The 22,084-nt window shown below is 45.2% G+C and overlaps 2 protein-coding genes across 5 annotated transcripts in view; both read left to right on the forward strand.

The window, feature by feature from the left end:
* The window catches only part of LOC135521590 (triple functional domain protein-like), an 84,107-nt gene extending 78,305 nt beyond the window's left edge, over positions 1-5,802 (forward strand). Inside the window, exons 8-9 of the mRNA XM_064947312.1 lie at positions 4,856-4,922; positions 5,798-5,802. Coding sequence (XP_064803384.1) covers positions 4,856-4,922; positions 5,798-5,802 — 72 coding nt within the window. The remainder of the gene's footprint in view (positions 1-4,855; positions 4,923-5,797) is intronic.
* A 632-nt stretch (positions 5,803-6,434) lies between these two features.
* Positions 6,435-22,084, forward strand: part of LOC135522130 (triple functional domain protein-like) — a 64,565-nt gene continuing 48,915 nt past the window's right edge. For 3 of the 4 annotated variants that reach the window (XM_064948115.1, XM_064948116.1, XM_064948117.1), the window contains exons 1-7: positions 6,436-6,594; positions 6,832-7,062; positions 8,732-8,854; positions 10,519-10,710; positions 13,813-13,982; positions 14,379-14,553; positions 21,487-21,682. In XM_064948115.1, coding sequence (XP_064804187.1) covers positions 6,466-6,594; positions 6,832-7,062; positions 8,732-8,854; positions 10,519-10,710; positions 13,813-13,982; positions 14,379-14,553; positions 21,487-21,682 — 1,216 coding nt within the window. In that variant the 5' untranslated portion in view covers positions 6,436-6,465. Of the gene's footprint in view, positions 6,595-6,831; positions 7,063-8,731; positions 8,855-10,518; positions 10,711-13,812; positions 13,983-14,378; positions 14,554-21,486; positions 21,683-22,084 lie in introns of all 4 variants that reach the window. The other variant, XM_064948114.1, reaches the window with a different exon arrangement.

The raw sequence follows: 22,084 nt of genomic DNA on the forward strand, positions 1-22,084 counted from the left end.
TTTTGATTGGCTGTGTTTGTTGGTTCAGCAGTTGGGTGACCATTTTGAAATGTTGTAACATGTAATTTACCATGAATCTTAAGTGTTTTTTTACTTCACTGAAAATGCTACAACAACAAAATATTTTGACTTCACTGATATTCTCAGTTCTGTACACATTTCTGGCTTTACCATTCGATGTATCTTCATGACAGGATGCAGATTTGTTTGGTTTCATAATACAGGCACTTAGCACTATGATAGTAGTCCCCTTATTGTCTGTTTCCAGTTGACAGTTTACCTCCCCTCTGTTCACTGTAACATAAGAGAGTAGAGGCCAAGGCTAGCTGGTGTTTTCCTTTGGACTGGAGGGGTTCTGTTCTCTTCTCAGTGAGTAATATTCTCTCTGGGTGTTTGATTTGGACTGGGTTGTGTGTGTGTGTGTGTGTGTGTGTGTGTGTGTGTGTGTGTGTGTGTGTGTGTGTGTGTGTGTGTGTGTGTGTGTGTGTGTGTGTGTGTGTGTGTGTGTGTGTGTGTGTGTGTGTGTGTGTGTGTGTGCAGTAGGTTGTGTTGTGTGTGTCCTGTGTTAACTTCTCGCCAGCCTCCCAAGCCCTTACTATGGATGTAGGCACTCCTGAGGCTGGGTCTGTAGCCATGGCCCACCCTGTGTTGATCTCTATCTTTCTAACCCTCCTTCACTGTCTGTCTCCTTCTCTCTCTGTCTCTGTCTGTCTTTATGTTTGTCCGTCTACCGCCCCTCTCTGTCTCTGTCCCTCCTCCCTTCCTGCCTGTCTGTGACTCGCTCCCTGTTGTCCTCCCTCTCTGTCTGTCACCCTGTCTGTCTGTCTGACTCACTCCCTCTCCTTCTCGCTCTATCTCTGTCTTTGTCCCTCCCTCCCCCCTCCCTCCCCTGCCTCCCTCTGTCTATGTAAATATTGGTAACACTTTACTCCCCTCTCCGTACAGAATGTCTATCATGTCCCCTCCCTCTCCTTACAGAATGTCTATCATGTCCCCTCCCTCTCCTTACAGAATGTCTATCATGTCCCCTCCCTCTCCTTACAGAATGTCTATCATGTTCCCTCCCTCTCCTTACAGAATGTCTATCATGTCCCCTCCCTCTCCTTACAGAATGTCTATCATGTCCTTACCTCCCTCCCTCTCCTTACAGAATGTCTATCATGTCCCCTCCCTCTCCTTACAGAATGTCTATCATGTCCCCTCCCTCTCCTTACAGAATGTCTATCATGTCCCCTCCCTCTCCTTACAGAATGTCTATCATGTGTCCTCCCTCTCCTTACAGAATGTCTATCATGTCCCCTCCCTCTCCTTACAGAATGTCTATCATGTCCCCTCCCTCTCCTTACAGAATGTCTATCATGTCCCCTCCCTCTCCTTACAGAATGTCTATCATGTCCCCTCCCTCTCCTTACAGAATGTCTATCATATCCCCTCCCTCTCCTTACAGAATGTCTATCATGTGTCCTCCCTCTCCTTACAGAATGTCTATCATGTCCCCTCCCTCTCCTTACAGAATGTCTATCATGTCCCCTCCCTCTCCTTACAGAATGTCTATCATGTCCCCTCCCTCTCCTTACAGAATGTCTATCATGTCCCCTCCCTCTCCTTACAGAATGTCTATCATGTCCCCTCCCTCTCCTTACAGAATGTCTATCATGTCCCCTCCCTCTCCTTACAGAATGTCTATCATGTCCCCTCCCTCTCCTTACAGAATGTCTATCATGTCCCCTCCCTCTCCTTACAGAATGTCTATCATGTCCCCTCCCTCTCCTTACAGAATGTCTATCATGTCCCCCCTCTCCTTACAGAATGTCTATCATGTCCCCTCCCTCTCCTTACAGAAATGTCTCCTTACAGAATATCATCCCCTCCCTCTCCTTACAGAATGTCTATCATGTCCCCTCCCTCTCCTTACAGAATGTCTATCATGTCCCCTCCCTCTCCTTACAGAATGTCTATCATGTCCCCTCCCTCTCCTTACAGAATGTCTATCATGTCCCCTCCCTCTCCTTACAGAATGTCTATCATGTCCCCTCCCTCTCCTTACAGAATGTCTATCATGTCCCCTCCCTCTCCTTACAGAATGTCTATCATGTCCCCTCCCTCTCCTTACAGAATGTCTATCATGTCCCCTCCCTCTCCTTACAGAATGTCTATCATGTCCCCTCCCTCTCCTTACAGAATGTCTATCATGTCCCCTCCCTCTCCTTACAGAATGTCTATCATGTCCCCTCCCTCTCCTTACAGAATGTCTATCATGTCCCCTCCCTCTCCTTACAGAATGTCTATCATGTCCCCTCCCTCTCCTTACAGAATGTCTATCATGTCCCCTCCCTCTCCTTACAGAATGTCTATCATGTCCCCTCCCTCTCCTTACAGAATGTCTATCATGTCCCCTCCCTCTCCTTACAGAATGTCTATCATGTTCCCCTCCCTCTCCTTACAGAATGTCTATCATGTCCCCTCCCTCTCCTTACAGAATGTCTATCATGTCCCCTCCCTCTCCTTACAGAATGTCTATCATGTCCCCTCCCTCTCCTTACAGAATGTCTATCATGTCCCCTCCCTCTCCTTACAGAATGTCTATCATGTCCCCTCCCTCTCCTTACAGAATGTCTATCATGTCCCCCTCCCTCTCCTTACAGAATGTCTATCATGTCCCCTCCCTCTCCTTACAGAATGTCTATCATGTCCCCTCCCTCTCCTTACAGAATGTCTATCATGTCCCCTCCCTCTCCTTACAGAATGTCTATCATGTCCCCTCCCTCTCCTTACAGAATGTCTATCATGTCCCCTCCCTCTCCTTACAGAATGTCTATCATGTCCCCTCCCTCCTTACAGAATGTCTATCTCTCCCTTACAGAATGTCTATCATGTCCCCTCCCTCTCCTTACAGAATGTCTATCATGTCCCCTCCCTCTCCTTACAGAATGTCTATCATGTCCCCTCCCTCTCCTTACAGAATGTCTATCATGTCCCCTCCCTCTCCTTACAGAATGTCTATCATGTCCCCTCCCTCTCCTTACAGAATGTCTATCATGTCCCCTCCCTCTCCTTACAGAATGTCTATCATGTCCCCTCCCTCTCCTTACAGAATGTCTATCATATCCCCTCCCTCTCCTTACAGAATGTCTATCATGTCCCCTCCCTCTCCTTACAGAATGTCTATCATGTCCCCTCCCTCTCCTTACAGAATGTCTATCATATCCCCTCCCTCTCCTTACAGAATGTCTATCATGTTCCCCTCCCTCTCCTTACAGAATGTCTATCATGTCCCCTCCCTCTCCTTACAGAATGTCTATCATGTCCCCTCCCTCTCCTTACAGAATGTCTATCATGTCCCCTCCCTCTCCTTACAGAATGTCTATCATGTCCCCTCCCTCTCCTTACAGAATGTCTATCATGTCCCCTCCCTCTCCTTACAGAATGTCTATCATGTCCCCTCCCTCTCCTTACAGAATGTCTATCATGTCCCCTCCCTCTCCTTACAGAATGTCTATCATGTCCCCTCCCTCTCCTTACAGAATGTCTATCATGTCCCCTCCCTCTCCTTACAGAATGTCTATCATGTCCCCTCCCTCTCCTTACAGAATGTCTATCATGTCCCCTCCCTCTCCTTACAGAATGTCTATCATGTCCCCTCCCTCTCCTTACAGAATGTCTATCATGTCCCCTCCCTCTCCTTACAGAATGTCTATCATGTCCCCTCCCTCTCCTTACAGAATGTCTATCATGTCCCCTCCCTCTCCTTACAGAATGTCTATCATGTCCCCTCCCTCTCCTTACAGAATGTCTATCATATCCCCTCCCTCTCCTTACAGAATGTCTATCATGTCCCCTCCCTCTCCTTACAGAATGTCTATCATGTCCCCTCCCTCTCCTTACAGAATGTCTATCATATCCCCTCCCTCTCCTTACAGAATGTCTATCATGTCCCCTCCCTCTCCTTACAGAATGTCTATCATGTCCCCTCCCTCTCCTTACAGAATGTCTATCATGTCCCCTCCCTCTCCTTACAGAATGTCTATCATGTCCCCTCCCTCTCCTTACAGAATGTCTATCATGTCCCCTCCATCTCCTTACAGAATGTCTATCATGTCCCCTCCCTCTCCTTACAGAATGTCTATCATGTCCCCTCCCTCTCCTTACAGAATGTCTATCATGTCTCCCTATCCCCTAACCCTTACAGAATGTCTATCATTCTCCCTCTCCTTACAGAATGTCTATCATGTCTCCTCCCTCTCCTTCCAGAATGTCTATCATGTAAATATACAGAATGTCTATCATGTCTCCTTACAGAATGTCTATCATGGCTCCCTCTCCTTACAGAATGTCTATCATGTCGCCCTCAGCAGATCCTTACAGAATGTCTATCATGTCCCCTCCCTCTCCTTACAGAATGTCTATCATGTCCCCTCCCTCTCCTTACAGAATGTCTATCATGTCCCCTCCACCCTACTTACAGAATGTCTATCATGTCCCCTTCCCTTACAGAATGTCTATCATGTCCCCTCCCTCTCCTTACAGAATGTCTATCATGTCCCCTCACACTCCTTACAGAATGTCATCATGTCCCCTCCCATCTCCTTACAGAATGTCTATCATACACTCCATCTCCTTACAGAATGTCTATCATGTCCACTCCCTCTCCTTACAGAATGTCTATCATGTGTGATTTTACAGAATTGAACAGTCCATCTCCTTACAGAATGTCTATCATGTCCCCTCCCTCTCCTTACAGAATGTCTATCATGTCCCCTCCATCTCCTTACAGAATGAGACCCACACTTGTTATTTTCCTCTCATTCCCTCTCCTTCCTCTCTCTTTTCCTCTCTCTTTTCACTCTCCTTCCAGAATGTCTATGTAAATATCAACCGCATCATGTCTGTCTGTTTCCTCTCTCAGATCCAGCAGATCTCAGGTCAGTTTTTCGCTCTCTTTTCCTCTCTGGAGATTTTCCACCTGAAGGTGGACCAGGTGAGGAGGAAGCACACACACACACACACACACAGACACACATACACACATACACACACACTCGCACACACACACAACACTCGCACACACACATTGTGATTTTCCAGATTGAACAGTAGAGGGCCAAAACACTCTGACCCTCTACTACCTGTTCCAGCGCTGTGCTCCTACGGAGACCCACTCTTGTTATTTTCCTCTCTCTTTTCCTCTCTCTTTTCCTCTCTCTTTTCCTCTCTCTTTTCCTCTCTCTTTTCCTCTCTCTGCCTCGATTTGCTCCCCCTCCTTTCTCCATCTTTCATCACTGAAGCTTTTTCTTCCCGTCTGTCTTCCTTTCTCCTCCTCCCTCTCTGCATTCTTCTCTCTTCACCTCTATTGTAGTGCATGAGGTCAGGTTGAAACCAGATGTCCAGAGTAGCAGGGTGGGCAGTATTGTTATAGACTACATGTTTGTGTACCCTACTGTCCGCAAGGATTTGAAGCTACTCCATGGATTGAATCTTACCCTGCTTTGGTAGAGGCCCATGTTATATATGGACTTAGTTGTTGTCATGTGTTTTCCAACAAACTGATTCATGTGGAGGTGTCGTATCTGATGTTTGGTTGTGTGCGGTTGGCATGTGAAGCTGAGTTTGAGTTATGTGCGTGTGTGTGTCTGTGTTTCTTTACCATGGTTCTAGACCTCTCTGTCAGTCTGGGGACGAACGGGGGGATGGTTGAGGAGAAACACAAAGAGAGAGAGAGAGACGCACACACTGACATTTTTTTATGACATGATGCCTATGTCTTTTATCTCCACTCTCTTCATCCCTTCATTTCTAGAATAATCACTTGTTTTGTATCATTATTCTCCTGAAGTGCCTCTACTTTCTGTTCTACTTTCCTCTCCTCCTCTCCCTGGCCAGCTTCCACAGGAACAGATGAAAATAGTTCCTATCTCTTAATGGCATTGTAGTACGCTGCTGGGATGATGCAGAGCTAATAATAATGTTAGCTAGGGCTGCCTGCAAGGCAATGTGTTGCTTTCGTCCCCTGCCATGAATGTGTAATTGACTGATATATAAAACAGACAGACAGACAGGGAGGGAGGGAGGGAGACAGGGAGGGAGACAGACAGACAGACAGACAGGGAGGGAGACAGGGAGGGAGGGATGCAGGGAGGGAGGGAGGGAGGGAGGCAGACAGGGAGGGAGGCAGGGAGGGAGGGATGCAGGGAGGGAGACAGACACGAGGACAATTATAAGTATTTTTCAATGCCTGTTTTTGCTATTTACATGTTTTTGTATTTTAGAAGAAGTGTTTTTGTGTGCGCTAGTTACTGTGGTAGTCATGACGTTATTTCAAGTAGTAGAACTAATGCGCTGTTGAGAATTACCATAATTTACCTTTCACCTTCTATAGGTGTTGGTCTCTTTTCTTTCTGTACCACACACCACCATGCACACACACCCTTGTGATTACCATTACAATGTGTGTGTCTCCTCCAGTACATGGGTAATGTGGAGCCGTGGTGTAAGGCGTGTGGAGAAGGAGACCTGCCCTCTGAGCTACAGGACTTGGAGGACACCATCCACCATCACACAGGACTCTATGAGCACATCACCACTGCCTACTCTGAGGTACTATGGGGCCTGCAGTCACTACACATTCTGGTGCCCAGTGCTCATGTATTGAAGAGATTAGTTGGTGATTTAGCACTTTTTGTGTCGTCGTGCTTTAAAGTAAAATAAATAGCATCTGCAACATGCACTAAAGAAATCCTGCATAAATCCGATTCAGTTGTGTTTTCAAAGTTCATTGTCAACTTTTTCCTCACCTCACCTGGGATCTCTCCTATCTTCTCCTTTCCTCTCCAGGTGAGCCAAGACGGGAAGTCCCTATTGGACAAGCTGCAGCGGCCCCTGACCCCGGGTAGTGCTGATTCGCTGACGGCCTCGGCCAACTACTCCAAGGCGGTGCACCACGTACTGGACATCATCCACGAGGTGCTACACCACCAAAGACAACTGGAAAACATCTGGCAACACCGCAAGGTCCGGCTTCACCAGCGCCTGCAGCTCTGTGTCTTCCAACAGGACGTCCAGCAGGTACACACACTCAGGAAGACGCAGGCACACACACACACACACACACACACACACACACACACACACACACACACACACACACACACACACACACACACACACACACACACACACACACACACACACACACACACACACACACACACACACACACAGTGACACAAACATACACACAAACACACACAAACAAACATACAGAATACATAATACACAGACACCTTACCATCATTGTCAGGGACCACTATACCTATTGTACAGTGTTTTATTCATATAAAAGCTGATTTTCATGCATGTTCAAAACTAAAGAGAACTGTGTTGTAATTTTGCGGGGTACATTTATCCATCTCCACTTTCTTCAAAGCGTTTCCAGTGGCTCCTGGGGTTTCTGAGTGAAAACGTATCTTTGTGAGTGGCTGACAGACCCTTGTGATTAGGACTGAGCTGGTTTCTACTTCTCTGTGCCCTGTGGACATGCTCGTTATTCTCTGTTACTCTCTATCTCTCTCCCACTCTCTCTCTCTCTCTCTCTCTCTCTCCCTCCCTCTCTCTCTCTCTCTCTCTCTCTCCCTCCCTCACTCTCTGTTTCTCTCTCTCCTGATACGTACTAGTTGCCATGGTAATCCAATTTACTGCCACGTAATGTGTTGCGTGTTCCATATGTCCCATAGAATGATGCGCTCTAAGAGGAGAGACCTTGAAAAACCTCAATCAAAATCCTGTTTATTCTTCTATTCAGCAATAATAGTGAGATGAGGCAGCTGGCCACCCATCTGTTCAATAAATAATAAGGCCGTTATTAACTGAGATATATTATCACAGTCCATAGAAAGGCTGACACGTTGGTCTGTAGTGGATTATGGATTTCTTCATCCATGTTTCCTTATTAAAAGTACCAGGCTGTGTCCCAAATAACACCCTATTCCCTATATAGTGCACTACTTTTGACCAAAACCTTACGGACTAGGAATAGGGGGCCATTTGAGACGCAGACCCAGACTTGGCACAGTGATGCAGAGCAGAGGGTAGAGGGTGGGTCTAAACTGGGAAGGCATTATGTTATGGCAGCAGCCTTGAACAGAACAGGGCCGTCTGTAGAACTGTCCCAGACACAGTTCGTCAAGCTGAAAGTCCCAAAGCTCCCTCTTGTGGCGCAGCACATCAGATCAGCGCATAAAGACCAATAATGTACCTGTTCATAGGCTAGTAGTCACCACACCTGGGTTCAAATAGTATCTGTTTTCTTGCAAATGCTTCAAGCATTTAATTGAGCCTGCATGCAGTGCTGGGGGTGCATTTTTAGGACAAGCCTATTTAATTGATTCCATTGTAGCCAGCAGGCAGCCTCAACCAAACGCTCAACGTATCTGATTCCAAGTAGCGACTATACTAAGGCCTATCACTGTACACAGATGTTGTCATCGAGCATGTGCTACATTTCTCTAGGGTCCTAATAACAGCCTTTATTACACACGGCTCTGGCAAACCCTCTCTGTACCAGAGGTATTTCAGTCTCTCACTCTTGCCCCTGTGTGTGTGTGTGTGTGTGTGTGTGTGTGTGTGTGTGTGTGTGTGTGTGTGTGTGTGTGTGTGTGTGTGTGTGTGTGTGTGTGTGTGTGTGTGTGTGTGTGTGTGTGTGTGTGTGTGTGTGTGTGTGTGTGTGTGTGTGCAGGTGCTGGACTGGATAGAGAACCATGGTGAAGCCTTCCTCAGTAAGCATACCGGAGTGGGGAAGTCCCTACACAGAGCTCGGGCCCTACAGAAGAGACACGAGGACTTTGAGGAGGTGGCCCAGGTGAGCTGGGACACACACGCACACACGCGCACACACACACGCACACACACACACAAAGAAAAAATTGTGAACTTATTCATTTATATATTATTAGTCATATGTTCATTAACTCAGCAAAAAAAGAAACGTCCTCTCACTGTCAACTGCGTTTATTTTCAGCAACCTTAACATGTGTAAATATTTGGATGAACATAACAACATTCAGTAACTGAGACATAAACTGAACAAGTTCCACAGACATGTGACTAACAGAAATGGAATAATGTGTCCCTGAACAACGGGGGGGTCAAAATCAAAAAACAGTCAGTATCTGGTGTGGCCACCAGCTGTTTTACATGTAAGTACTGCAGTGCATCTCCTCCTCATGGACTGAACCAGATTTGCCAGTTCTTGCAGTGAGATGTTACCCCACTCTTCCACCAAGACACCTGCAAGTTCCCGGACATTTCTGGAGGGAATGGCCCTAGCCCTCACCCTCCAATCCAACATCTCCCAGACATGCTAAATGGGATTGAGATCCTGTCTCTTCGCTGGCCTTGGCAGAACACTGACATACCTGGAAATCACGCACAGAATGAGCAGTATGGCTAGTGGCATTGTCATGTTGGAGGGTCATGTCTGTTGGAGGGTCATGTCAGGATGAGCCTCCAGGAAGGGTACCACATGAGGGAGGAGGATGTCTTCCCTGTAACGCACAGCGTTGAGATTGCCTGCAATGACAACCATCTCAGTCTGATGATGCTGTGACATACCGCCCCAGACCATGACGGACCCTCCACCTCCAAATCGATCCCGCTCCAGAGTACAGGCCTCGGTGTAATGCTCATTCCTTCGACAATAAAAGTGAATCCGACCATCATCCCTGGTGAGACAAAACTGCAACTCATCAACAAAGAGCACTTTTTGCCAATCCTGCCTGGTCCAGCGACGGTGGGTTTGTGCCCATAGGCGACGTTGTTGCCAGTGATGTCTGGTGAGGACCTGCCTTACAACAGTCGTACAAGCCCTCAGTCCAGCCTCTCTCAGCCTATTGCGGACAGTCTGAGCACTGATGGAGAGATTTTGAGTTCCTGGTGTAACTCGGGCAGTTGTTGTTGCCATCGTGTACCTGTCCTGCAGGTGTGATGTTCGGATGTATCTATCCTGTGCAGGTGTTGTTACACGTGGTCTGACACTGCGAGGCCGATCACCTGTCCGTCCTGTCTTCCTGTAGCGCTGTCTTAGGCGTCTCACAGTACGGACATTGCAATTTATTGCCCTTGCCACATCTGCAGTCCTCATGCCTCCTTGCAGCATGCCTAAGGCACGTTCACGCAGATGAGCAGGGACCCTGGGCATCTTTCTTTTGGTGTTAGTAGAAATACCTCTTTAGTGTCCTAAGTTTTCATAACTGTGACCTTGATTGCCTACCGTCTGTAAGCTGTTAGTGTCTTAACAACCGTTCCACAGGTGCATGTTCATTATTTGTTTATGGTTCATTGAACAAGCATGTGAAACAGTGTTTAAACCCTTCACAATGAAAATCTGTGAAGTTATTTGGATTTCTACGAATTATCTTTAAAAGACAGGGTCCTGAAAAAGGGACATTTCTTTTTTTGCTAAGTTTATAATTACCTGTAATGTGGCAGTCCGCATAATGTCTCTTCTAATGTCCCCCTATCCAGAACACCTATACTAACGCTGACAAGCTGCTGGAGGCAGCAGAGCAGCTGGCCCAGACAGGAGAATGTGATCCAGAGGAGATCTACCAGGCAGCCCACCAGCTAGAGGACCGCATTCAGGACTTTGTACGTCGCGTGGAGCAACGTAAGGTCCTCCTGGACATGTCTGTGGCCTTCCATACTCACGTCAAAGAGGTACGAGTCTGGGTCCCCTTATAGGATTATACAGTAGCTCTGTACCTGTTGAAAAAACTGTACTAATGAAAGTTATAGTTGTATTCGATCTACAGTATGTCTTTAGTCAGGGCTATGGCTCAGAGTCTACTAAATTGCATGAATCTGAGTGTGAAACGACTTTAAACCCTTTTAACTATTAAAGAAAGTTGTGTGTATTGAGACCTGCCAGCTAGCTGTTGTAATATTGATACCCCTCTAGAGGTGGTAATGACATCTGGTGTAGATGTTCTCATGGTAGGGCTGTGTGAGGGTTCTCCCCTGCTCACCCTGAGGAAAGTTTAAATTCAACCTTTAAAGGAGTTCAACCTCCCCCCTCGTCCCAGCCCAGTTAGTGTTGTGAAAGAGATGACAGCCAGCCAGGGTAGTAAGAGGTACAGGAGTTTAGCGACATGAAGAATTTATTACATCAGTACTGCCACACAACAGAGTGGAAGTGTGAGTGTGTGTGCTTGCGTGCATTATATTGTATTTATACAACGGTTGGGTCTAATCCTGAATGCTGATTGGTTAAAACCGCATTCCAGCCAGTGTCTTTTCCGTAAATTACTCTGTTCCACCTGACTGCGCAATCCACTGTCTCATCAGCCCAGCCAGGCAATTTATAAAATTGATCTCCACTATAAAAAGCATTTAGACATTATCTCACATTTTTTTTATACTAACATTTAGTTTTCAACAGAGGAGATTTGTATAAACCTTGCTGTATGTCTCTCCGACATTTGCAACATTGTTTAAATTTTCAAATTCGATATATAGGTGTCCTGGAGGGCAGGTAGTTTGCCCCTGGTGATGCGTTGTGCAGACCTCACTACCCTCTGGAGAGACTTACGGTTGTGGGCGGAGCAGTTGCCATACCAGGCGTTGATACAACCCGACAGGATGCTCTCGATTGTGCATCTGTAAAAGTTTGTGAGTGTTTTCGGTGACAAGCCAAATTTCTCCAGCCTCCTGAGGTTGAAGAGGCGCTGTCTTCACCACGCTGTCTGTGTGGGTGGACCATTTCAGTTTGTCAGTGATGTGTACGCCGAGTTACTTAAACCTTTCCACCTTCTCCACTACTGTCCCGTCGATGTGGATAGGGAGGTGCTCCCTCTGCTGTTTCCTGAAGTCCACGATCATCTCCTTTGTTTTGTTGACGTTGAGTGTGAGGTTATTCGCCTGACACCACACTCCGACACCACACTCATTAGCTCATTGTTATGGATGTATCCAAATAAATGTCACTAGAAAACAGCTTAAACAAATGCAAATGCAGCTACTTTGCTGTTATTCTGGCTACACTGTTTGATGTGACTGTAAGTTAGCCGTTATTGGCTAGTTAGCAAGCAAGGCATAAGAATGTTGCCAACCAATGGAACGTTTAGAACAAACGACTGGGTCGTGTCCATGGAAACAGAACAAAAAGACTTAGATTTGGGTATGTCATTTTAGGCGTTATTGTTTTTTAAAGGGGCGGATCCTTAAGAGTGGGTTGCGTCTCTGGCAACCGAACCGATAGAATGAACGACCAGCCAGCTTGGGTAGCAACCCTAGATTTGAGTCGGAACTATATCTTGTGGCAGTATGAATAAATTCATCAAAATAATATTTTAATTAAAATATGTAAATCATCATATGAACATGTCGGTAACCCGTAATATAAAAGTGATAATGCCCTCAAAGCCGGTGTTTGGAGTATAAATTGGCACGGTTTGCCGGCACTCTAACAACACCCGTGCGTGACTCTGACATTGACATATAGGCATGTTTTCCTGAGCGTAACACACATCTCCAACAGCCTAAACATCTTCCAAACACCTAAATATCCTCCAAACACCGTATTCTCGGGCATCATCACTTAATGATGTGTCCTGTGACAGTGGATCGGCTGCCCAAAGTGACTCTGACATTGACATATAGGCATCTTTTCCTGAGCGTAACACACATCTCCAACAGCCTAAACACAGTGCCTTCCTCCCCCTCTACTCTCTTCCACTAGACTAGAGCCTCTAGCTATTGCCACAATTTAAGAAGCTGTTCTGTTTCTGAAATACCTTCTATTCAAAGCTGTAATTTGTCATGCCTTTATTTGTGGTGAAGATTACATGTGTGTTGTGTTTGAAAGGTTTCCCTTGTAAGAAGGCAGACCTTTGGAATGAGTGTTTCTTCCCGTTGTTCAATGTTGTGGCTGAGAGAGAGGTGTCAGTTTTACCTATAGATGTGGTTCTTTCTTCACTGTAGTCTCCTAAAAACAACATGAAGCTTTTATGAGAACGTTAACTTGCAATCTGTGTTGTTTCAATCAATGTCATTTGTTTAGGCATTAATGAACAGCATTAACCTTTCTGTAAAGGTTCTGTGCCAGTGCGCTGTACTTTACTCTGCGTGCTGACATTGATATCATCTTTACAGTGCATGACTCACAGTGGATGGTGGTGGCCTGATATTCATATGAATTCATCATTTCTTTTATGTGTCCATACGGTGTAATAATACCCATCTGTTGTATAGAGGTGGTTGGATTAGGCCCGGTTCCAACTTTCCTCCTCTGTTCTTAGCCAGTGTCGTGTTTGCCTGTCCTTGTGTGTTATTATAGAAAAATAGAGCTGTATGAACTGGAACAAAACACATTTTTGGTCTCAAATGGCATACTATTCCCTACATAGCACACTTATTTTGAAAAGGGCCCTACGGGAGCTGGTCAAAAGTAGTGCACTATATAGGAAATAGGGTGGCATTTGGGATGCAAAGAAAAAAAGCGGTGGGTAGTAGATTGGGCAGGGAGGGTCCGACATGCTGGTACGGGTGCTTTGGTTTGGGTCACCATGCCAATATAACCAGATGGTTAATCCTGCCACAATGACTCAATGCAGCTCCCTCCTTCACTCCTCTTTCTCTCCCTCTCTCCTCTGCTTTTCATTTGTCCATCTTTACCTGCCTCTCTGTGTGATAGCAGTCTTCTCCTTTACCTTTCTAGTGTGTTTGTAGCGTAACAAGTTGCTCTCGTGTGATTGGCCGGCAGACCTCTTACTGTATTTCTGATTGGCCGCCTGGGTTGTCTGTCACTGTGTGCCCATGCAGCTGTGGACATGGTTGGAGGAGCTGCAGAAGGAGCTGCTGGATGATGTGTATGCTGAGTCTGTGGAGGCGGTGCAGGACCTGATCAAACGCTTCGGCCAGCAGCAACAGACCACCCTGCAGGCCACTGTCAACGTCATCAAGGAGGGAGAGGACCTCATCCAGCAGCTCAGGTAGCTCACAGTGCACTCATCCTCTATCCTAAATCCACCCCTTCTAGCCCCTACCCGCCATAGAAATATCCTACCCCCTCTACTTTTGTAGATCTGAGCTAATTCACCAAGTAATAAAGGTAGTTTATTTAGAACTGTGCAGCATTGTAGAGCAGTATTACTGTCCCCCTAATCTACATTTGCCCTACCATTAAGAGACATTGATAACAGCACTGCACGCTACTAACTGGCAACAGAGGTGCATTTGAAGCTTCTAAGAGCATGCCGTCTAACACATAATTAAACTTTGCAAGCTGTTCCACCACCTACCATGTTACATGTCGTTCATGATATTGAAAGGAGTGTATTTAATGTGTTTGTTGACCTGTCTAATCTCTGACTCCGGCCTCCACACAGGGACTCTGCTATCTCCAGTAACAAGACTCCCCACAACAGCTCCATGGCCCACATCCAGAGTGTCCTACAGCAGCTGGACGAGGCCCAGGCTCAGATGGAAGACCTGTTTCAGGAGAGGAAGATCAAACTGGAACTCTTCCTGCAGCTACGCATCTTCGAGAGGGATGCCATCGACGTAAGTGGCCCCCATGTCAATAAAGTTAATATCGATCAATCTATCAATCAACCAATCTCTCATGTCCTCTATTGGCTGTATCTGACCAGTGTCTTTTCCAGAGATTGAATGTTTCACAGTCAGTGTTTCTGTAGTAGTTTTATCTGATAGTGTAAGGCCTTCAGTCCCTGCTGAGAGAATCAAAGGACTATTTCTGCTGCTGCTGTTGTTCTAATCTCTCTCTTTCCTGTTACACCATCAAAGGACTGAAGCAGTACAGTGGTTGATTAATGATATGGATTCACATGCCAGAAATTAAGCATTAACTACAGCAGCCTTTGAAATTATGAAGCCTGAACCACTGATATTCATGAAGTAATCATCCCCCTTTCTGGGAAGTTATTGTACTGAGGTGATGACTCATTTAAGGCTGTGTGTGTGTGTGTGTGTGTGTGTGTGTGTGTGTGTGTGTGTGTGTGTGTGTGTGTGTGTGTGTGTGTGTGTGTGTGTGTGTGTGTGTGTGTGTGTGTGTGTGTGTGTGTGTGTGTGTGTGTGTGTGTGTGTGTGTGTGTGTGTGTGCACGCGCGTGTGTTGTGGTGTAATAACAGGGTCATCGGATAGAGGAGGAGGACGTTTAGTTTTTTGGCACATTAAGTAGACTACAGTGCAGTTTGACATTACAACAAATCACGACATTGCATTCCTATTTCTATTCATTTTCTCATAAAGATGTCTCACATGTTTCTCCCAAGTGGAAACCTACAGTCAGTAAAATATCGACCCGTGTTTGGCACACACTGCCTTTTGCCTGTCTGCACATGCAGACCATCTCACACTGAGGTGTAATGTCACAATAGTAGTGCAGCAGTCACACTAGTCTGTGTGGTAAGAGACCACAGCCAGACTGGTACAGTATTTTCACCTCAGAGGTGCAGCACAGTAAAGCCTTCACATTAGCTGTGATCTGTGGGAGGGACGGAGCGGTATGTCAGTCAGTCAGTCAATATGACACAGGAGAGAGGGAGGGAGAGGTTGTTTTCCCTCTACTCCTCCTCTTCACACCCCCGGGACGCTATTCCTTCTTGGCTCCCACTGAGGGGTTAGGCAGCAACCTGGTTCAGGTTCAGGTTTGAGGTGAGGCAGAGGCATGGTACGCAGTGTCCCAGTCACGCCCAGAGCAGGATTCCTGTCCTCACGGAGCCAGTCTCTTCTCCACGAGCCAGGAGGAGGGAAAGATGGTGTGTGTACTTAGACTCAGAGAGGTGTTTCTACTCTGCTTTGTGAGAGCAGCCCGGCCCGGTAAGTGGCTCCTGGCGCCTGGGAAGGAGGGAACGGGAGAGAAGAGGAGAGTGGCAGGGGAAGAAAAGATGTTAGAAGGACTAAAGGCTTGTGGTATTTATGCCTGGGATCTTTGCCTCGCTGTCATTCAGCCTTCTGTTATGTGCTTATGAGTTAAGTGAATATGACTCCTACAGAACAGCCAGTAAGACATTTTCAAGAGAGATTAGTGAGTTTGTGATTTTTGCAGCACTTTAGACTGGATCGTAATGTTTTCAGAAGGGTTTTTGATAGGGCTAGGAATTGCCAGGGAACTCAATATACAATATTATCACAATACTTATTATCACAATATTTAGGTGCAATATGTGTTGCGATTCTCGCTATTCTATATGTATTGAGATTCGATACTGGGATTTTATTGCGATTTGATGTTCCAAACATATTGCTCACCATACTGTATTTCTGCTGCAGAGGAACAAGTAGAGAGACATTGAGAAAACAAGTGTTGATCAGTCATGGAAATAAAGGTGCTGAAAACAAATTGGCTCCCAATTTAAAAAGAAGATGGAGAACAAGGTATGAAGGAAACATACTGGAGTTTTGGTGCAGGTACAGCCAACTAGTGCACAAATAATATTGGCATATTGTCAAAACGATATAGTACGATATATCATCAAAACAATATACCGATATGGAACTGTATCGACTTTCCCCATCACTAGGTTTTGAGCAGAATTGAGGAGAAATAATCTTGGAAGCACAGATATCTTTTGATGTCGTATGTACATGTCTTTAGATGGTTGTTAGTACATGCTTGCTAAATACTTTGTGTCCACAGAGCAACTATTACCTGTAGAGGTCGACTGATTAATCGGAATGGCCAATTAATTAGGCCGATTTCAAGTTATCGGAAATCTGTATATATATATTTTTTTACACCTTTATTTAATATTTATTTAATGAGGCAAGTCAGTTAAGAACACTTTCTTATTTTCAATGACGGCCTAGGAACTGTGGGTTAACTGCCTCGTTCAGGGGCAGAACGATAGATGTTCACCTTGTCAGCTCGGGGGATCCAATCTTGCAACCTTACAGTTAACTAGTCCAAAGCAATAACGACCTGCCTCTCTCTCGTTGCACTCCACAAGGAGACTGCCTGTTAAGCGAATGCGGTAAGCCAAGGTAAGTTGCTAGCTTGTTAAACTTATCTTACAAAAAACAATCCATCAATCATAATCAGTAGTTAACTACACATGGTTGATGATATTACTAGATATTATCTGGCGTGTCCTGCGTTGCATATAATCTGACTTAGCATACAAATATAAAAGTATTTAAGTATCTGACTGAGCAGTGGTAGGCAGAAGCAGGCATTCATTCAAACAGCACTTTCGTGCATTTTGCCAGCAGCTCTTTGTTGTGCATCAAGCATTGCGCTGTTCATGACTTTAAGCCTATCAACTCCCAAGATGGGGCTGGTGTAACCGAAGTGAAATGGCTGGCTAGTTAGCGCGCGCTAATAGCGTTCCCGCTCAGCCCAGTCAAAACTGTTCGCTGCTCTGGCCCCCCAATGGTGGAACAAACTCCTTCACGACGCCAGGACAGCGGAGTCAATCACCACCTTCCGGAGACACCTGAAACCCCACCTCTTTAAGGAATACCTAGGATAGGATAAAGTAATCCTTCTCACCCCCCCCCTTAAATGATTTAGATGCACTATTGTAAAGTGGCTGTTCCACTGGATGTCATAAGGTGAATTCACCAATTTGTAAGTCGCTCTGGATAAGAGCGTCTGCCAAATGACTTAAATGTAAATGTAAATGTAAACATCACTCGCTCTGAGACTTGGAGTGGTTGTTCACCTTGCTCTGCATGTGTAACGCTGCTTCGAGGGTGGCTGTTGTCGTTGTGTTCTTGGTTCGAGCCCAGGGAGGGGCGAGGAGAGGGACAGAAGCTTTACAGTTACACTGGCAATACTGAAGTGCCTATAAGAACATCCAATAGGTTAATGAAATACAAATGGTATAAAGGGAAATAGTCCTATAATTCCTATAATAACTTCAACCTAAAACTTCTTACCTGGGAATATTAGACTCATGTTAAAAGGAACCACCAGCTTTCATATGTTCTCATGTCCTGAGCAAGGAACTTAAACGTTAGCTTTCTTACATAGCACATATTGCACTTTTACTTTCTTCTCCAACACTTTGTTTTTGCATTATTTAAACCAAATGAACACGTTTCATTATTTATTTGAGGCTAAATTGATTTTATTGATATATTATATTAAGTTAAAATAGGTGTTCATTCAGTATTGTTGTAATTGTCATTATTACAAATAAATCAAATAAGAAAATCTGTAACGGCGTTCTTCGTTTGTTGAAAGAGAGTCGGACCGAAATGCAGAGTGGTGGTTACTCATGTCTTTAATGTAGAAGATAGCGATACATGAAATAACTTAAATAAATACAAAACAACAAACGGAACGTGAAAACTAATTACAGCCTATCTGGTGAACACTACACAGAGACAGGAACAATCACCCACGAAATACAAAGTGAAACCCAGGCTACCTAAATACGGTTCCCAATCAGAGACAACGAGAATCACCTGACTCTGATTGAGAACCGCCTCAGGCAGCCAAGCCTATGCAACACCCCTACTCAGCCGCAATCCCAATAACTACAAAACCCCAATACGAAATACAACAACATAAACCCATGTCACACCCTGGCCTGACCAACTAATTAACAAAAACACAAAATACTAAGACCAAGGCGTGACAAAATCGGACGATTAATCGGTATCGTCTTTTTTGGTCCTCCAATAATTGGTATCGGCGTTGAAAAATCATAATCGGTCGACCTCTAATTACCTGTACATTACACTGTTGACGTTACCTTGTCTGCTTTGCTGTTTTGTTAGAGTCTTCTTTCTCATATCTTAAAGCAGTGTTTTAATGAGGTTTCATCAGACCTTTCTGTTATGACAGTTGTTGTTGGCTGTTTGCCTTGTGCAAAGAATGGGCCGTTCTCAATCTCAGAAGTGCAGTATAAATAACGGTGTTTGTGCCTGTCTGTGGTAGCAGCCATGACTCTCTCTCTCATATTGTCAAAACAAGAGAAGAACTGTTCTTTTATTGACTGAGGCGGTGTAGATCTCAGTATTACAGCTTCTTGGATTATGAAATTACAGATATTTGGTTGACCGTACAGGTTGCTTACTATAGAGCTCTGTCGCATGTTTCAATCAAAAACCATCTCAAAGATAGACAGAAAATACTTCTGCCAAAGAACTACTATTGCATGTTGATAATCATGAGAAGTCAACAATCCACATCTATATATCTCCACAGGTCTATGTCTTGTTTATGTGGAAAACTATTATCATACTATGTTGATCCAGTCTTCAGATTGCTTAGGCTAGATGATAAAGGCTTGCCTTGCTGTTACATTATCTCCAGGTTAAGATCTTAAACAGTGATCAGTGATGGATTAGCATATGGATCACAGCTGAAGGGAGTTTGTGGTTAAGTACTACCTCGTTTTAGTCTCTCACTTGTACATAAACAGTGATCAGCGATTGATATGGATCACAGCTGAAGGGAGGATGTTGTTAAGTACTACCGCGTTTTAGTCTCTGACTTGTACATTAACAGTGAGAGTGTAACTACTAAGCTCCCTGTAGCCCTTCCATGAACCAGCCATACGCTCAGTGAGTAAAAGCTAGCCCTATAGCCCTTACCACATGGAACCCTCCCCTCCACCTCCTCATTCACATGTTCTCCCCCAGAGGACAATACAGTACAGTACAGTACTAGATAATACAGTAAAGTACAGTACTAGATAATACAGTACTAGATAATACAGTATAGTACTAGATCATATAGTACAGTGCAGTACTAGATAATACAGTACAGCACTAGATCATACAGTACAGTACAGTACTAGATAATACAGTACAGTACTAGATAATACAGTACAGTACTAGATCATATAGTACAGTGCAGTACTAGATAATACAGTACAGTACTAGATAATACAGTAGGGAAAGGGAAAGGGGTATACCTAGTCAGGATACCCATTCCAACTGAATATATTCAACTGAAATGTGTCTTCCACATTTAACCCAACCCCTCTGAATCAGAGCGTTGCGGGGGGCTGCCATAATCGACATCCACGTCTTCAGCACCCGGGGAACAGTGGGTTAACCGCCTTATTCAGATTTGGACCTTTTCAGCTTGGGGATTCGATCCAGTAACCTCTCGGGTTACTGGCCCAACGCTCTAACCTGTAAAGTACAGTACTAGATAATACAATACTAGATAATACAGTAGAGTACAGTACCTCATAATACAGTACAGTACAGTACTAGATAATACTGTACAGTACAGCCGGAGCCTGAAGAGCAGAGCAGAGGGTGCATAGGGCCATCCAGAGGAAATTAAATGGCACAGTGGAGAGAATCAATCATTATTCGTTTCGCAGTACTGCGGTTTGGATTTGAACATTTTCCAATTCCTGACTCGGAACCCTGTCATTCTCTCGTTCCTTTTCTGACTCCTCTTCTCTTCTTTATTGTCAGATGCCTTGAGATTTGATTTCACTCATGTGAATGGATGCAGGCAGCTGTATGAGCCTCTCAATTTCATTTCTTGTTTACTACGTCTGCTGGATAGCCAGCCACCACTTTAGTTCATGACCCGTATTACTTTTCCATAGTTTCCCCTCGACGACCATCACTCTGGACGCCTTGAATTTCCCTCGGACACATTCTTTACATTTAGCTCTTCAGTATGTGGCTGAGCAGCAGCTGAATGGGATTGTGGTCCATGTGTGAAATGGAGACTAGTGCCAGCCTGTCTCCCTCTGAAGCATCAGGAAAGCGATTCTGTAAAACAGACAGTGAATTTGTATAATATAAATACAAATTGAAATAGTAAGCAAGTTATTGTGAGCAGCCATGATATTTTGGATCGGTTTGGCAACAAAAATAATCACCACCCGGCATCTTCCCTCTTGGTCCTTGGTCACGACATTGATTGATTGATTTTGATTTCACTCCAATGAATTTGAAGGTAAGACCAGTCAGGCCCAGCCCACACTGGCATCACAGAGAAAAGACTGACAGAGTACCCATCACTGTGCCAAAGTGGATGGGCGTCATGATTCACCCTCCTTCAGCAAGTGTGCTTGGGTGGGGCCTTAAACAAGTTCTAACATCACAGGCAGACGCTCCATCTTCAGTGTTGCCTACAGTCATGCCAGCTAGTCTGGGTAGTCCCTCTATAACCAAGGGAGAAGTGTATCATTCTAGGGAACACTAAACACTTAGCTACTGTCTCGAAGATCAGCTTGGCTGGTGTTTTGATATCATTACAAATCCTTTCATTCTGACGCCAATTTAGTTTACATCTCAGGTCATAGTCCACCTAGAGGGTTGGAATAATCATCTGTATGTGTTTGTACATATGTTTGTCCTGTACGTGCTGTCACCTTTATTTCAAACTCATTTACAGTGATCCCTGTGATCAGTGTTTCTATGTCTATTAGTACACTTCCATTACAGTAGATATTTTGTTGTTGCAGTTGATAGTTTGAGTATCTATAGATCCTCTATCGAGGACTATCCAAATGAAGTGTTAGCCCTTGTCCTTCCCTCACACACTCCCAGATCATCTCAGACCTGGAGTCGTGGAATGAGGAGCTGTCCCAGCAGATGGGTGAGTTTGATACAGAGGACCTGACGTTGGCAGAGCAGAGGCTCCAGCACCATGCTGACAAGGCCCTCACCATGAACAACCTGACCTTCGACGTCATCCACCAGGGACAGGAGCTGCTACAGTACGTTACAGAGGTCCAGGCCAGCGGTAAGTAGTGGAGAAACATACATGGACGGATGCACACACACATGCACCTTTTCTGTTGTACACTCACACACACCGACACATAAGATGGGCCAAAGTGCTGCTGCTGCTGCCAGGGCAGATGAGCTGTAAGCCGGGTCAGCTCAGCGTTGTGGGTGAGGAGATAGGGAGAGGGGAGGAATGGGGAGGGCCTTTTAACCCAGCTATCGGACGCTGGAGAACTCGGCACAGTAGCGGCAGCAGGCCAAGGCCAGACGAGCAGATTTCACGGTAATCCTATGAACTCATGTCGCTGAGTAAAACCACTAGGCAGTGCTGCAGGATGACAGGCTACATTGGCACACACACACACACACACACGTCAATGACGACATGCACAGAGGAGATTTTGCATAATCAGAATGC

This window comes from Oncorhynchus masou, chromosome 30, assembly GCF_036934945.1.
Source record: "Oncorhynchus masou masou isolate Uvic2021 chromosome 30, UVic_Omas_1.1, whole genome shotgun sequence".
In the NCBI taxonomy this organism is placed as follows: domain Eukaryota; kingdom Metazoa; phylum Chordata; class Actinopteri; order Salmoniformes; family Salmonidae; genus Oncorhynchus; species Oncorhynchus masou.